Here is a 16,586-nt window from a genome sequence, read left to right as displayed (position 1 = left end):
AACAGCTCAGTGTGAATTCACTGGCTACATAATTTTACAAAACAAGGCCTGAGTTTCCAAAATATAATAATTTAAACTAGCCTGCCAGATCTTTAGCTGTGTGTCTGCTGTTCTGGAATGCGTCAAGAAACTGATAGTTCACCCAACTTTTCATTTAAATGAACTCCCATTGCTAAGGCAATGCACGGTGCACCTTAAGAGAAAAAAGTCTCACCCCAAGAAGTCAATAAGCTATGAAAGAGAATTTCTGCTCCTCTGAGAGAAATACCCACCTCCCACTTCCAGCTTTGCTTTTAACATGTGAACCAGGCCATGCCATGAAGAAGAGGCTGGTACATACCAGAATTTGGTGTGGTGGGTGAATTTGTCTGGTTGTTTTGGACAGCTGCCGCCACAGCATGCGCAGCTGTCACTGCTGTTTTTGCTGCATAAAGGTTGGCTTCTTCCTGAAATTTCCCTATGTTCTTCTTGTACCTGATTCTCTTGTTGCCAAACCAGTTGGATACCTGCCACAGAAAGGAGAGTACATTTTTAAATCAAAGAGAGACCGGACGGGGAGGAGCCAAATCTCCCAGGATGTTTTGTGGCAACAAATGGGACGCTTCAAGACATCAGTTCCCGCGCTTCCAAAACAAAACCCTCAGTCTTCACTCTAATAAAAGTGGCCACTTAAATCCAGAACACAATAAATTAGGGCTGAAGGGTCAAATACACTTTTAAAATCCGTAACTCAGATCAACTAAAACTTAAGGTGGAAGCAAATTTAAACTGAAGGCATGTTAAAGTACAGGCACACTTAGTACTTAACTTTGTAGTGTTTTTTTAATTCCATTTTAGTGCTGGAGTTGAAAAACGTAGAAGACTGCCTTTCTGTTCAGCATTCAGTGATAGCTTTCATTTATCTTTTTTTAAAAAGATATTTATTAAAGTTTTTAAAATATAACAATGGAAATGAAAAATAAAAAGAAACAAAATACAACATAAAAACAGTTAAAAAACAAATAATTTTCCATAACATATCTTCTTTACGCTTGTTTCCCCAGACCTCCTCTACCTCCCTTCTTTGTATTCCACTTCAATTTGTTAGTTCAGCAAATCCTTACCATTAAGCTTTTACCCATTTGTAAACCTTTTCTTTTCGTATCTCCAAAAGCATTACAGCTGGAAACCTCTTAGTTTCTATCCAACATCCTTCTAACATTCATTAATTTTACAATATTTCTGTAAATAGTCTTTAAATTTCTTCCAGTCTTCTTTCACCAACTCTTCTCCCTGGTCTCGGATTCTGCCAGTCATTTCTGCCAATTCCATGTAGTCGATCACCTTCATCTGCCATTCTTCCAGAGTGGGTAAATCTTGTGTCTTCCAATATTTTGCAATGAGTATTCTTGCTGCTGTTGTAGCATACATAAAAAAGTTCTGTCCTTCTTTGACACCAATTGGCCGACAATGCCCAGGAGAAAGGCCTCTGGTTTCTTCAGGAAGGTATATTTAAATACCTTTTTCAGTTCATTATATATCATTTCCCAGAAAGCCTTAATCTTTGGGCACGTCCACCAAAGGTGAAAGAATGTACCTTCCGTTTCTTTACATTTCCAACATTTGTTATCGGGCAAATGATAGATTTTTGCAAGCTTGACTGGGGTCATGTACCACCTGTATATCATTTTCATAATATTCTCTCTTAGGGCATTACATGCCGTAAACTTCATACCTGTGGTCCATAACGGTTCCCAGTCAGCAAACATAATATTATGTCCAACATCTTGTGCCCATTTAATCATAGCAGATTTCACCGTTTCATCCTGAGTATTCCATTTCAACAGCAAGTTATACATCCTTGACAAAATCTTTGTTTTGGGTTCTAACAGTTCGATAGCTTTCATTTATCAAGTTGTAAAGCTGCAACATTTCCTACCTCGAAAAGTCACCATGGGGGTCTGTCACCAAACCAGAACCCTCCAAGAATCATTATTAAGCCTTCAAGCATTGCTGGAATTATTAAAAGGAAGCATTTGAGCTTGACAAAACCCACAATCCCCACCTATGGCTCCCTCAATTTTAGCAAAGCCATGGTCCTTGTAGCCTTATAAAGACAGTGGACCCACCTCCCCACGGTAATTTGAGGACTGCCTCAGAGTATCCAGAGTACCCAGTTCTTGTCTGCCAATCGTGTTCAGAAGCCCAAATGTTAATCTACAGAAAGTGTTTCCTTCACCACTGGTCAAACTTGAGGCCAGGCCATATGCTCATCACTCTAGCTTTCTGTGGTGGGGTGTGAGGGTGGGGTGACAAGAAGATGACTCCCTTCCACAATTCCATAAATTGTTATCCTCTTACGGAGCCAGCAAGCTCCTATCAGGCGTATAAGAAGCACTGGCTGCCTTTATTTTGTTGCCAAACATAGTGAACCGTTCCATGATAAAAGTTGCCTTTGGACCTTACCAGGCATTCAAAGCAAAACCACTGTCAAAAAGAAACCATTATTAGGTGGAGTTAGAGAGAGGGGAGGGGGAGAGAGAGAGAGAAATATAAAAGCAGAACAGAGGGAAATGAAGAGGGAATTTTAAGGAGAAACATGCAATTGTTATTTGTTATTTGGGCTGGAACAACCTTGGCAGGTTGGCAAACAGAAGTGAGCTCAGTCCATTGCAACAATGAGGGGGGCTCAAATAAATCAATAATGTATGAAATGTTGCTTTGTTATCTCCCTTTGAAGATGGCTTTGTTGTTGCCAAGCCAGCTTCTAAGGCTCTACCTATTAACCCGCCCAAAGGTCACGGCCGGAGCAGCTGAAACAAAGCCGCTGGGAAAATGGCATGCAGAAACTATTTTCTGATCTTGGCCATTAGGGGAATGTTCATAATTAATAACTGTAGTAAATAACTATGAAAAACTCCCTCTCTCACTGGCAGACAAGGCTGCATTCTCTTATGTCCACACCAGGGCATCAATATAACAGAAACAAAATACGTATCAAGCAGATCTACAACAGCTGAAATTTAGAGATTGTAACAATACAGTCTTCACTAATGGTGCCCTCCAAATATTTTGGACTACATCTCCCATTAGCTCCAGCTAGCACAGCCTGATGAATCATGTAACAATAATTTACTCATAAATGTCCAAGACTGTTATCAACACAGGCTGCAGCTAAGAGGATACTTGTTTCTCCCCTTGGTATTCCCATATTCATTCTTGGCCTCCTTCTTCTGGGCCTTGTAATTAAGGTAGGTGCTGGTTGCTAGCTGTGCAAATAGGTCTGAAGTGAGGATGCGGATTGCTGATAGTATGGAGGCATTTATGGTTGCCCTATAGCAATGAATATTCTGGGGCAGGGTGGGGAACTCTGCTAGTTGAGATTTCCTAAACACAGTCTGTTACCTTCCCCTCCCTTTTAGCTTCCCAATGGGGAAGGCTCCACCACTCAGTAGGAAGAGCACATTCTTTGCTGGAAAGGGGTCCCAGGTTCAATTCCTGGCATCCCCAGCGAAAAGGATAGGGAAGATCCTTTCTCTGCCAGAAATCATGGGAAACCATTGCCCTTAAGAATAGAACGGCAAGAAGCCTGCTCCAGTATAAGGCAGATTTCCAGAGTCTTGTTGCGGGGTGGAGCTTGGTAAAACCAAGCAATTAACATATTTGTCTAGAGCTCCCGCATCTTTTGGTAGAGGCAATTATTAGCTGGACATTTTATAGCCTTCAATGGAAAGTAAGGACACAACATGTGCTGCTTATGGTACATTATACTTTGAAGGGAGGAAAGGTTAGCAATCTGTCCTTGTACCCCACCCTGCTCAAATAATGTTGGGCTTTGTAATGCTAACCTTTTAACTGGTCAGAGTTGGTTGTTAAAAACACTGCTCAACTCTACAGCTAGGATTAGGCATTTTCACTGTGCGGGGGAAAAAGAGAATTCTTTCTTGGTTCCATAATGCTGGCATTTGCTTTAACATAAATTAATGAAAGGCCCCCAAGCTTTAAATGCAATAAGTGAAGGTGCATCTTTTTACATGCTGCATTCCCAGGACGACACACGGCTGTATTGTATATATTGCACTTAATATTACCTTGTCAGTCAGGAAGCAATAATACATTAATGAAAGCCAGCAAATAATTACTGTGGACAATCCAATTATGGCTTTATTAACAGTTTCATAATTGCAGAATCTCTATACGTCAACCATATTGTCCGCGGATATATAAGAATCTGGTGTTTATGCATACCTCTGGACCAATCAAACAACAGCCATCACTAATAAAGGCTTGTTTAATTCTCACAGTAAAATTTTAATATCCCTGCAGCCTGGGGAAGGCTCAGCGAGTGGATTTGTCGGATCGTTTCCACCCTGCTAGTCCCACTACTTCTTAATCTTTAATATCAAGGCAATTAAAATTAATGGCCACTCATCCAAAGCCACTGTGGGCAGTGTTGCCTTGACATCCGTTGTTTGATGGGATTACCTAGAGGTTAAACTAACAAGCAAGGTTTAATTGGAAGCAATGAAAGGAGCAGTGGATCATACGTTATGTTTAACCTGCATTCCACATCCAAATGAATACCCAAGCCAGAGCTAGTCCCCCACCCATCCACTCCCATCAAAAATTGTGCACAGAATTTTTCGATTTATTACTTCACTTTTTTATTTCATGCAACCCAACCCATTTTCCTGGAGCTAAATTCCAGGAAAGCAGAAAGTGACTGCTGAAGCCAAGAAATCTTTGCCTTCTTGGTCTTTCATGAAACATGCTTATGGAACAGCCACAAGCTCTGCCCACTGTCTGGAATGCAGAAAGGGTTGGCAGCCTTCAAAGCCACAGTTAACCCCAGGCTATCCTTCACCCCTATTGCTCCCCCCCCCACATTCCTCACAGCTGCCTTGAAGCCCCAACTGACCTTTCTACCTGCTAGAATCATGGGGAGAGGGGAGGAGACAGCAAACTTTCTATACCTGCTAAGCATCCTGCTTCCTTCTGGAAACATCTGGATGAATCCTTTGTAGCAATAGTAGGCATCTGGGGTTTCCCCATTTACTCTGAGATGATTTGCCACTGACAAGTAAGACAGATGCACAGATGCTAATCTCATCCCTCAAGTATACAGCTACAGTGGACATTTAAACCAACCCCCATATGAGCTTCTCTGGATGCCAAGAGTAATCAGAGGCCTTTCTCTGGGTGCTTCCATCTGCTTTAGAGCCCATTTATATGAGAAAGGGACTGAAGGCCAACTGCTACCATTGATGCATTGGGTATTTTCTAGTCTAGAACACACTCTGTTTACAGCAGGGGTGGGGAACCTGTGGCCCTCCAGAGGTTATAAGACTCCCAGTAGCTCTTGCCAGCAAGGCCAAGGTTCAGGGATTTTGCTAGCAACAGTCCAGGAGTATCTGGAGCGCCACAGGTGCCCCCATTATTGGTTCCTATGGTTCCAAATTCTTCCTGAAACGTCTAGGAACTCTGTATCAGCTACAGAGCACACTGTATATGGCCTAATCTTATGACTGGGGAAATTCAGGGACTAACATCTCTCCTTGAATCTGCTATGCTCTCACTAAAGGAAGGCATATTAGTGGGGTAGGAGAGCTGGAAAAAAATCACATTGGGCAACCAATGCATTTAGGAGGCTTAGTTTGATCAGAATCAAGTATACACTTCTAGAGATAACACAAAATACATGACTTCTGGTAAATGAGCCACTATAGCTGCTAGAGGGCTGTGAAAATTCGGGCCCTGTGTGTTTTAGGCTTGTTTACCCATGTACCAAGGGACGCAGGTGGTGCTGTGGGTTAAACCACAGAGCCTAGGGCTTGCTGATCAGAAGGTCAGCAGTTCGAATCCCCACGACAGGGTGAGCTTCCGTTGCTCGGTCCCAGCTCCTGTTCACCTAGCAGTTCAAAAGCACGTGAAGGGCAAGTACCACTCCGGTGGGAAGGTAAACGGCGTTTCTGTGAGCTGCTCTGGTTTGCCATAAGCGGCTTAGTCATTCTGGCCACATGACCCAGAAGCTGTACGCCAGCTCCCTCGGCCAATAAAGCGAGATGAGTGCCACAACCCCAGAGTCGTCCACAACTGGACCTTTACCCATGTACCATCTGAAAGGGGCACCAAAGGGGCACATTGCCAGATGTGAAATATATTGGCATTATTTTCAGCTCTCCTACCCCACTATACATCCCCACCAGTTTCAGGTATATCCATCTGGGGAGAATACAATAGGTCCTTCCCTTTCCCTGTGTTTTGTCCTCAAGGAACATTTTTAAGACCTGATGCTAACTTAGGAACATAAGACAATTCAAATTAGAATATTAGGAAGAGTAGCAAAATTGCAGTCACAAGCAAAAGAGTCAAAAGTGACTTTTTGGCAAAAAAATAAATAACGTAATGCAAGCTTAACCCATATTGGGTTATTATCTTGACCATTTCTGCAGAAGTCAATAAAGAAATCCAAATCTAATCAAGAGATGCTGCAGTCTCTCTTGACTAAGGTGCTGCTTGTGCCAATCTGGGAAGACATCACTCTCTGAAAATGGGATTTATGAAGACCTTTGGAGTAAGCAGAAAGACTTCTGGGAAGCTTGGCTATATGCTATCTAGCTGCCATTAAACGCATATGGCCAGCTAAGCAGAGACAAGTTTGTAGTATGAATATGTGGATGAGGCAATGGTGTCAGAAAGAAGGGTTTGGATTGGTTTGACACAGGAGAACATTTTGGGACAAGCCTGGTATGTACAAAAGAGATAGACTCCACTTGAATCAGGATGGGACCAGATTGTTGGTGCTTAAAATAAAAAAGGTAACAGAACAGCTTTTAAACTGATTGCAGTGGTCAGATCCAATTCAAAACAAGTGTCCCCTGTGGGATGAGGATGAAAAAATAATAATGAAAATTTCAGTGGGGCAGGCACAGAACCAGTTCAGGTGTCCATGATAGCAATTTATAGAGGCCAAAGCACCCCAGGCCAAAACACAAGTGCCAAAGATTCTTGGAGAGAGACACTGTATCCAAGTGTTTACATGCTAATACCAGAATCCTCCAGGCCAAGACAGGTGAATTGGAGTGCTTGGTCCTAGAGGATAACATTAATATAGTGCAGTAACTGAAATCTGGTGGAATGGAGAGAACCAATTGGATTCTGATAAGGGTTGCCAATGTTTAGGCTGACTCATGCTGGAGAATGTGGTCCTGCAGCTGATTGTAATCATCATGCATTTTCCCATTCATGTTTGCTACAGCTGCTGTGGGCTTAATATCAGACTGCAGTGTAGTCATGACAGAGTGAGAGTAACCAAACATTACAAGGTATTGTGGGAAAAGGAACTCAACAGTGGAAATGTTGTTTATGGAGCACTATTAAGCATCCAGTTGGGGAGGCCAAGGCAAACTAAAGTGTTCTTAAATTTGTTCAATAGCATGCAAAATGTTTGTATATTACATTATAGCCTGCTTTTCTCCTATCAAGGCACTGACCAGACAGCTATCTGTTTAGCTTTGGCAAGGAGGCTGCATCAAGAACTTCAGGGTAGCATTCTTAAAATTTGTGGTCAGGGAATAGCTTCCACATCAGCTTCCTCATGGAGAAGCATCTGCACATAAGAAGAGTCCAGCAACTTGCTTCTCACAGTGGCCATCCAGGTGCCTCTAGGAAGTCCATAGGTGGGGCTTGAAGAAAATTAGCCTCTTAGCCCTGCTGTTGCCACCCCATAAGCATCTGTTACTGAGTGCATACTGCCTCTGAACCTGGAAATTCCATACAGTCACTGGAACTAGTAGCTATTTATAGGTCTATCCTCAGTGAATTTGACTAATCCTCTTTTAGAGCTGTCTAAGCTAGTGGCTGTCACCACATCTTGTGGTAGAGAATTCCATCAATTAATTAACAGCTCTGTCCATCCTGGATCTCTTGCTCATCCATTTCACTGGATGATTCCTACTTCTAGCATTATGAAATAAGAAAAGCTTCTCCCTGTCCACAGTGCATAATTTTATAAACCTCTATTAGATCCCCTAGCCCAGTCTTTTTTTCTAAGATAAAAAGCCCCAAATACTTAGACTTTCCTTTTAGGGAAAGAGCTCAAATCCCTTCATCATTCTGGATGCTCTTTCCTAGCTCCATAGTATCCTTTTTTGAGGCAAGGCAACCAGAACAGTACAACGTGTTCTACATGTGATAGCCCATGGATTTATATAAAGGTATTATAATACTAACAGCTTATTTTCAACCCCTTTCCTAATTTTCCTACTTGGAATCTGTCAACATTTTCATTTTGTTAAACAGAGATTTCTGGAACAAATTCCTAGGGCACACCCTTCATTACCTCATACACCTGGGATGGGGAATCTGTGGCTCTCCAAATGTTGCTGCACTACAACTCCGGACATCCTTGACCACTGGCCATGCTTGCTGGGGCTGATAAGAGTTGGGAGACAAACAACATCTGGAAGGGCCATAGGTTCCTCATCACTGCCATAAACCAGGCATGTCCAAACATGTAGATCGTGATCTACTGGTAGATCACTGGATGTCTGCAATAGATCACTGGTAGATCATTGGCTCCCCCCAAAGAAGCTGAACAACTGTTTTGCTCCCCTAAAAAAAGCTCAACATTTTACCTCCTCCCTGAAAAAACTCAACAACTTTGACCTGAAACCCCAAAAAGGGGGTAGATCACTGCCAGTTTTTAACTCTGTGAGTAGATCGCAGTCTCTTGGGAGTTGGCAGCCCTTGCCGTAAACTAAAGAATATGCCTTGGAACACATCCAAGGCTCCATAATGCAGTGAGAGACTGGTGCCAGTTGTCAGCTGTCCTTCAGAAAACTTATCTGCCATTACACATGTTATGAATGAGGAATCACTGAACAGTATCCAAAGAATTGTAGAAAACAGTTTGAAAGCTACTGCTTTAAGAAAACAAACAGAAGATAAAATAATTCCAGAAGTATTCTAAATGTTTTACTCATCTACAAATCATTCTGGGAACTATTATCTTCACATCTCTCTCAGTTCCTTCATGTGTTAAAAGTTAGTTTAGTTTGTGTGTGTGTGAGCACAAGCCAGTGTGTACAAGATAAACCTATTTAGTAGCACATTTTTCATTAAAACAAACTATCCCCACATTAAAAAAGAACATCATTCGGCTCCCAATCACTGAAGGCCAATTAATTAATTGGGCTTAACTGTATATTACATTTCAAACAATGCCCTTGCACTTATTTATCATGTTAATTACAATGTTAAATAAAAAAGGCAATAAATTATTACTTAAATCATCAAGATGCACAACTGTAGGGAGGTTGTGGCTCCGATTCTCCTCCCTGACAAGGACTATTACTTGCAGGAAAGAAAAACATTTGATCTGAGACAGCGATGGGGATCACTGAAGCATCATTATTAAAAATAAAAAAGCAGGGGAAGACTGCAAATTTATGGACCACAAACTGCAGGCGAAATTTCTTGTTGCACTTCTCCTTGTTTATCTGCAGTGCATGCTTTATGCCCTGCTCCTAGTTAAATGTTAACAGATTATGAAATTTGGAAAAGTGGAGTTGCATTTCTGGTCTTTTTAAAGTGTTTTTTAAGTTGGGGTCCATTTCCATGATACTGTTTTATTGCTTTTATGTTGTGCTTTTGTAGAGCACTCAAAATACTTTTAAATATTAAGTGGCTTTTAAACAAACAAACAAAAAAGAATGCCCAGGTCCTGGAAGGGTGTCGGGAGAAGAGGACCAACTCCAATCTTTTGCTCCCTGGTCTGCTCTCCTCACCTGAAGGCCTACTGGTCTCCACAAATGCCTGCCTGCATACTAAGATTTTCAATAGAGGCCCTTTTCAAAGTGCCTTCTGTATCCGAAGCATGGAGGGTAGTTACAAGGGAAAGGTCCTTCTCCCCAGGACAGGTGGCCTGGCATCTACCTTGATGTAATTTCTGCCCCTTTCTGCTTTTTCGTGTTTTGTTTGCTTTGTTTTTTTAAATATGAGTTGTTTTGTCTCTGCAACTTTGTTTTATTTTTCTTTAATTTCATTGTTTATTGCTAATTAAATAATTAATTTCATAATCTCAAAACAGGCTTCTTAAATGGGTTACAAAGCATAAAAATTTGCCACTGTTATTTTGATTCTTAGTAAGCTGCCCTCACACCTTGCTGCAAAGTAGGGTTAAAATCCCTGGAATAGAACACACACACACACACACAAAAATAATACAGAATCCCTCTTTATAAAAGTTTCAGATATATAGACTTAACATAGCTGCCTAACCCCTCCCCCCTCCACACCCATACTTGTGCTTGAAGCCATGTTACATTACAGTAGATGCTCGGGTTGCGAACGTGATCCGTGTGGGAGGCACATTCGCAAACCTCAACGTCTGCAACCCGCAGTGCTGCGTCTGCGCATGCAAGGGTTGCAACTCGGCACTTCTGCGCATGCGCAAAGCGCGATTTAGCATTTCTGCGCGAGCGCCGAAACCCGGAAGTAACCCGTTCCAGTACTTCCGGGTTTCGGCGCATCCATAACCCGAAAACGCACAACCTGAAGCATCTGTAACCCAAGGTATGACTGTATTAGCAAAGAAGTGCTCTGCTCTTTCATAGGGGGTCTCCCAGAAACGGCTAGAGAGACTTCACACACTTGCAGCCGCAATAACCAGGAAGAACATGATACCTCCTCCTCTCTCACAAACACATGCAGAGCAGAAAGATCTAAATTATGGACAACAATGCTCTGTATGGGAGAAATTCCCTCCTCCCTAATACTGCATCTCCCATGCTATTAAAATGAAATTGTGTTTGATACTCATTTTAATAAATACGTTTGGCTTAATATGGTCCTTGAAAAGTCTGATCTGTGTATTATTTTATATGTGTGTATCCAAACAGATCCCATCCATCTGCTCTCTGCAGCTTAATGCTAAGTGAAACCACAAACGCTTCCTAAACTCAGGAAAACTGGGAGCAGCAGAAAGAGGAAGAAGTAGGCCATGGAAACCACAAACAGTAAACAGGCTCTCCCCAGTATGTATTTTTAACATGAATTTTTTTGTATTCCTCAGAGATGCTAAGCAAATAGCACAATTCTGAAAGAATAGAGCAACTGTGTGCCTTCTGTAACATAGTTAGATAACTTGGACCAGATCAAATTATTTTTAAGCTCAGCTCCGACTGGCAGCAGCCTGCCAGGGTCCCCAAAATAAGGTGTGGGTGTCTATGAATCACCAAACACCCAGCTTTTCTGTTCAATAAATAAGGAGTCCCATCTACAATTACAAAGGAGCATTGGCTCTTGCAGAGTTTAATCAGGCTCAAATAGTTTGTTCCTTTCTAGCATGTAACTCTAATTCATTTGAGAAGGCCTTTTTCTTTAAAAAAAAATCAAAAAAATCATATCATACATGAATCACGCTTCTAAATTCTAATTAGTGTCTATCGGCACAAGTTCTCCCATCAGCCAGAAGGCCTGAGACTCAGAGAAAGCTTTAGGAGCGCAAAGTAAGTGGAGTGGAAACAACACACCCTGGGGCTGTTTAGCTTGTCCAATTGAGCCAAGACAGGAGGCTCCTGTTTGTGCAGGGAGAGGGGGTTTTTTTCAGCACACACACCCCAGCACACTCCCAGTTCTACAGAGGACTCTGGGCCTGACTATTTCAGTTCTGTGATTGTATGAATGAAACAGCCAAAGGGCAAATTGCAGCATACACTGCTAAGCAAGGCTTCCCAAGTTTCTGCTGAGAGACAAGAATGAGGATTGGGGTGGGGGGGTGAGAAGAAGCGTGCATCCATCTCTTGCCCCCAGGACAACAAAAACTTGGTGGAGCAGCAGCAGGCGGCAGCTGTGGAGTTGTGCGGAAAAGAGGATATAATGACTGAGTGTGAAACGAGAAGAGATGAACATTTAGAGAAGAACAAAAAGCTTTCTGCAGGCCTCTGCAGGGCAATGTTTCTTTCCTGGAAACTTCCTTAATTACTGTGTTTGGGGGCAGGGAAAACAAAGAGGTGAAGGTTAATTTTATGTCTGCTGTTGAAGGAAGTTGTAAAAGGTGAAATGCCTGTACCACAAGCACCTTGTTTGCTTCATAGCTGTTACCAGTAATATTAATAAAAAGCAAGCAGCAACAGCAGAAATTCATACTGAGCAATTATATACCACTTTAGGATGCATGCATTTAGGACTTCTCTGCATGTAATATCTTATCTCAAAAACCTCCAGAACAGCCCTTTAAAGGACTTCCATTGCCTTTGTTTATGAGGTTGATAGTTTTATACTAGAAATTTCCATTCGGTACATGGGTCAAAGCCAAGAATGACTACCTCATGAAGGGCAATTTGTTTCTCCAAGGACAATTCCACAAGCACTACTGCTTGAATCTGCCACAATTGCACCAGAGATTTATTAGCCCAGCCTTTGTCAACCTAGTGCCCTCCTGATCTTTTGGAATGCAACAGCTGTGCTGGCTGAGACTAATGGGAGTTGTAGTCCAAAACATCTGGAGTGCACCAGATTGGCAAGAGCTGCATTAGCCAAACCCCACATCGTCTCTTATTTCAACAAGCTAAATTTGGGCTGCTAATCAGTCTGAAAGAACAGAAGTTGCAAACCTTAGTGGCTTATGCTCAGACACTGCTTGAAACACTGATGGGAAGGATTATCTACAATAGAAAATTACATCACTGCCTCTATCACCTCCCAGTTTGGCTCTAGTCTGGCTTTGCCCTTGGAAAACATTTGGGAACATATAGCCCAGGCTTCCTCAACCTCGGCCCTCCAGATGTGTTGAGACTACAATTTCCCATCATCCCTGACCACTGGTCCTGCTAGCTAGGGATCATGGGAGTTGCAGGCCAAAAACATCTGGAGGGCCGAGGTTGAGGAAGCCTTCTATAAACTGAAGAACAGCCATGTTTGGTCAGACCAAAAATCTAGGCAGCCCAGAACTGGCCAGATTCCCCCAAGCAAGTTCACAAGCTGAGTAATATGGTAATTGTCTTGGGAGTGCCTGTGGACGAGTAGCACAATGCATGTTTCTCATGCACAAGGCTCTTGGACATATCTCTGGCATCTCCATTTTAAAAGGTTCAAGTAGTAGGAAAACCTCAGACCTCTACTGGAGACCCTAGAGAGTCATTGTCAGTATTGTCAGTGCATAGTATTTTTTTAGCTAGACCAAAGGTCTGATTTGGTATAATGCAACTTCTTATCTTTCACCACATTCATTTAAAGGAGCCACATTGAAAATCAGAGTATGTTGACTGTTAACAGATCTCCACACTAGAACTTCCAATTGATTTTTTTTATTATTATTATTAACAAGCAATAACTGCAGCTATGTTTTTCTTCTTCAAATGAAATGTGACATACTATTATTATAAATACTAACAATGGAAACCAAAAATAGTTACTTCATATTCATGTGGCTTTTTGCAACTATGGTCTGGCCCCCAACTGCCCTCTGGGAGAATGTCACAAGGGCAAATTCTGACTGAGTCAGAAAGACAGAGACAGTGAAAGACTAAAAGAGAGTCCACAGGAGTAGTGAAAATGGTACTAATACTCTGACACTTCTAAACTGAAATGTCAGTACATTTCCATATTTTTTTTTTGTTAAAATTAAATATCATGAACCAATAGTGATAAATTGGAGTGTATAAGTATTTATTTTTGTTACTCAGCATGGTGCATTTGTAAATTTGTTAAAGCTGAAAACATCAACATTAGAAATGCATCCTTCACCTCTTTATGCTCTATTTCCATACACAACCACCAGAAAGATGCAGAATCAAAGTTCCATGTTTGTGGTGCTGAGAGATTTGCTTTTTTCTTTCTTTCCAAACATTGCTGGTGCAGCATACAGTTCACATTAAAGACAACTGTGATGCCTTTAGAGCCCTTAGACGTTAAGCTGTATGTTTGGGCATGAATAGAAATCTAAAACTCTCCCCACAGCTAAGTCATCTCATCTGAGGCAGGAGACACAGATCCCGCTGCAGTATTTTAAGCCTGTGACACTTCTAATGTACCAAGTGCCTCAGTCGTTTTGTCTACTAGACTTTTATTGCTACAGCACAAACAGCTGTCATTGAACTGTTACCAAAGGGCTGCATTCTGATTGGCTATGAGTAAGAGGCTTTGTGTAGGCTTTGGCCAATTGCAGGAAAATTGACCCAAAAATACATTTCGCCTTACTGATTCAATGTTTAATGTTTAACAATCTGATTGACAGGTAATTACTTATTATTATTTATTTATTAAATGTCTTAGTTGCCTTCTACAAACAGTCTCAAGGCAACTTACAAACAATATGAAATACAGTAGATAGTATCAGGTAAAGATTTTGTATTACAGAACCGTGAAGAGTAGTTAAGAGTGCTGTATTAGGACATGGGAGACCACAGTTCAAATCCCCACTAGGGCATGAAACGCACTGGGTGACTTTAGAGCGGCCACTGCCTCTCAGCCTAACAGGTTTGTTGTGAAGATTAAACAGAGGGGGAAGGAACATGCATGCCACGTTAAGCTGCTTGGAGAAAAAGGTGGGGTGTAAATGAAATGAAATAAATACATAATTAGGATAACTGAAAACTTGATTTTTTGTGTGCCTGCGACTTCACCATCCCAAAGTGCACTGAAACTGCTTGGAAAGGCCACAGCAGGGCCCAAGGCTTGGCCTTCTCAGTGGTGGCACTGCAGCTTTGAGACTAACTATGCAGCAAGGCCCAGCTACCCTACCTTACTGGTGAAATGAATAGGTAGAGTGAATTTTTTTTATTCTCTCGGGCATTAAAAGATTGATCTATAGGTACTTGGGTAGTTGATTTTTGTTGTTGATTTTTTAAAGCTGCTATTTTCAAACAACTATGTCCTCTTGGGCGCTTTTGATGCAAAAAAAAATCAAGAGTACTTATAAATCAGAGACAGGTAACCTGTAGCCTTCCAGGGGCTGCCAGACTTTAGCTCCCATCACCCCAGCTAGCATTGGCCAAGAAATGATGGGAAACGGAAGACAACAACATCTGGCATGGCACAAGTTTCCTAACTCTGTTCTAAATTAAAAGCCAAGGGACTTGCTCATTCCACCTGCAAAGGTTTAGCAAACATCCAAAATTTGGGCAATATTCACCCATGATGAAGTGACTTCCACCACCTGACCATGAATCCTGTAAATACACCCCACTCCAACCTGCTCAAGGATCTCATTGTGCTGGCTGGAAGTTAAAAATCAGAAGCTGACAGATGTCACTTCCACCATTAAGTCCCACACCCTGCATCTTTCATTGACTCTGAAAGAAGAGGGACTGCAGTACAGTCATACCTCTGGTTGCAAACGTGATCCGTTCAGGAGGCACGTTCGCAACCCGCAGCGTTTGCAGCCTGAAGCGCCGCTTCTGCGCATGACGTCATTTTGTGCTTCTGCCATGTGCTTCTGCCGAAACACGGAAGTAACTCGTTCTGGTACTTCCGGGTTCAGCGCAGTCCGCAACCCAAAAACGCACAACCTGCTGCTTTCGTAACCCAAGGTATGACTGTAGATGGCTTCCAGTTTAATCTCTGATCTCCAGAATGGCATCTCCAGAATCATTGGGAAAGAATAACAGCTCAGCTCAGTAAGAAGCCATTACTAATGTCTTGAGGTCTAAATGCACAAAGGGGCACAACTCTCTACACTGGCCCTGACTGTGCATTAAGAGCTGCAACAGAAACCCTCCTCATGCTCCTGCCAAGAGCTTCATTGTGATACGGCCTGTGAGTGGAATTCCCTCCCTCCAGTGTTATGATTGGCACCATCACTTGCCACCTTTCAATGCCAATTAAATATATTTTATTTTCCCTTTTGCTGGGAACTGTTTTGATGCTGCTGCTGCTGTTGCTGCAATTTCTGCTGAGGACTAACTTGATAATCGAGTTCTAGATTATTCACTGCAAATGTTTTTGATTGCATTTTTATGCATTTTATTGTGGTGTAACCCACCCTGGAATCATGCAATTGATGAAGGGTGGGATATAAGTGCAATAAATCAATCACTTGAAGCATCACTTTTTAGTTTTCCAAAACACTTTTCAATTGGCTTGTCATTCATTTGCAGTTAATTGACACCACTTGGGGGATAGACAGGCCAATTTCAAGAATTCCTCCTTAATGGTACTCAGCTCTACCAGTCTCAGGAAGGAAGGTTGTTGTTATTTTAGGAAGGGAAGAGAGACAAAGGCTCTTCCCATAGCAAAAAACCTGCTTTCAATCAGCTTGGTGGAAACCCCAGCCCACCTGTGATACTGTAATGCTGCATTTCTTTGCCAGCTCTTCTTTGGCTTCTTCACTGGGGTAGGGATTGCTGAGGTGAGAGTAAAAATACTCGTTCAAGATTTCTGTGGCTTGTTTACTGAAGTTACGCCTTTTCCGCCTGCAAAAAGAGGAAAGAAAGCAAGGAAAGAAATATATTACAGCTATGAGACTTCATTACTGAAAGTTAGCTAGGATATAAATATGGAAAGCAGACTTCTCTCTAACCTTTGCTAGCTGAAATTGATGCTTCACCACTTATTCAAACCAAACCTTGGCTCTTATCAGGGTTGATGTGAGAGGCTAGTAACTG

The 16,586-nt window shown here is 42.0% G+C and overlaps 1 protein-coding gene across 10 annotated transcripts in view; it reads right to left on the bottom strand.

Annotated features, from left to right (window-relative positions):
* PBX3 (PBX homeobox 3) overlaps positions 1–16,586 on the bottom strand; it is a 240,123-nt gene that overhangs the window by 17,074 nt on the left and 206,463 nt on the right. For all 10 annotated transcript variants that reach the window (XM_082207747.1, XM_082207753.1, XM_082207749.1 and 7 more), the window contains 2 exons: positions 16,259–16,394; positions 341–506 (listed from right to left, as the gene is read on the bottom strand). In XM_082207747.1, coding sequence (XP_082063873.1) covers positions 341–506; positions 16,259–16,394 — 302 coding nt within the window. The remainder of the gene's footprint in view (positions 1–340; positions 507–16,258; positions 16,395–16,586) is intronic.

Source organism: Podarcis vaucheri (genome assembly GCF_965113315.1).
Source record: "Podarcis vaucheri genome assembly, chromosome: Z".
NCBI lineage: Eukaryota > Metazoa > Chordata > Lepidosauria > Squamata > Lacertidae > Podarcis > Podarcis vaucheri.
This window is presented reverse-complemented; position numbering and strand designations above follow the sequence as displayed.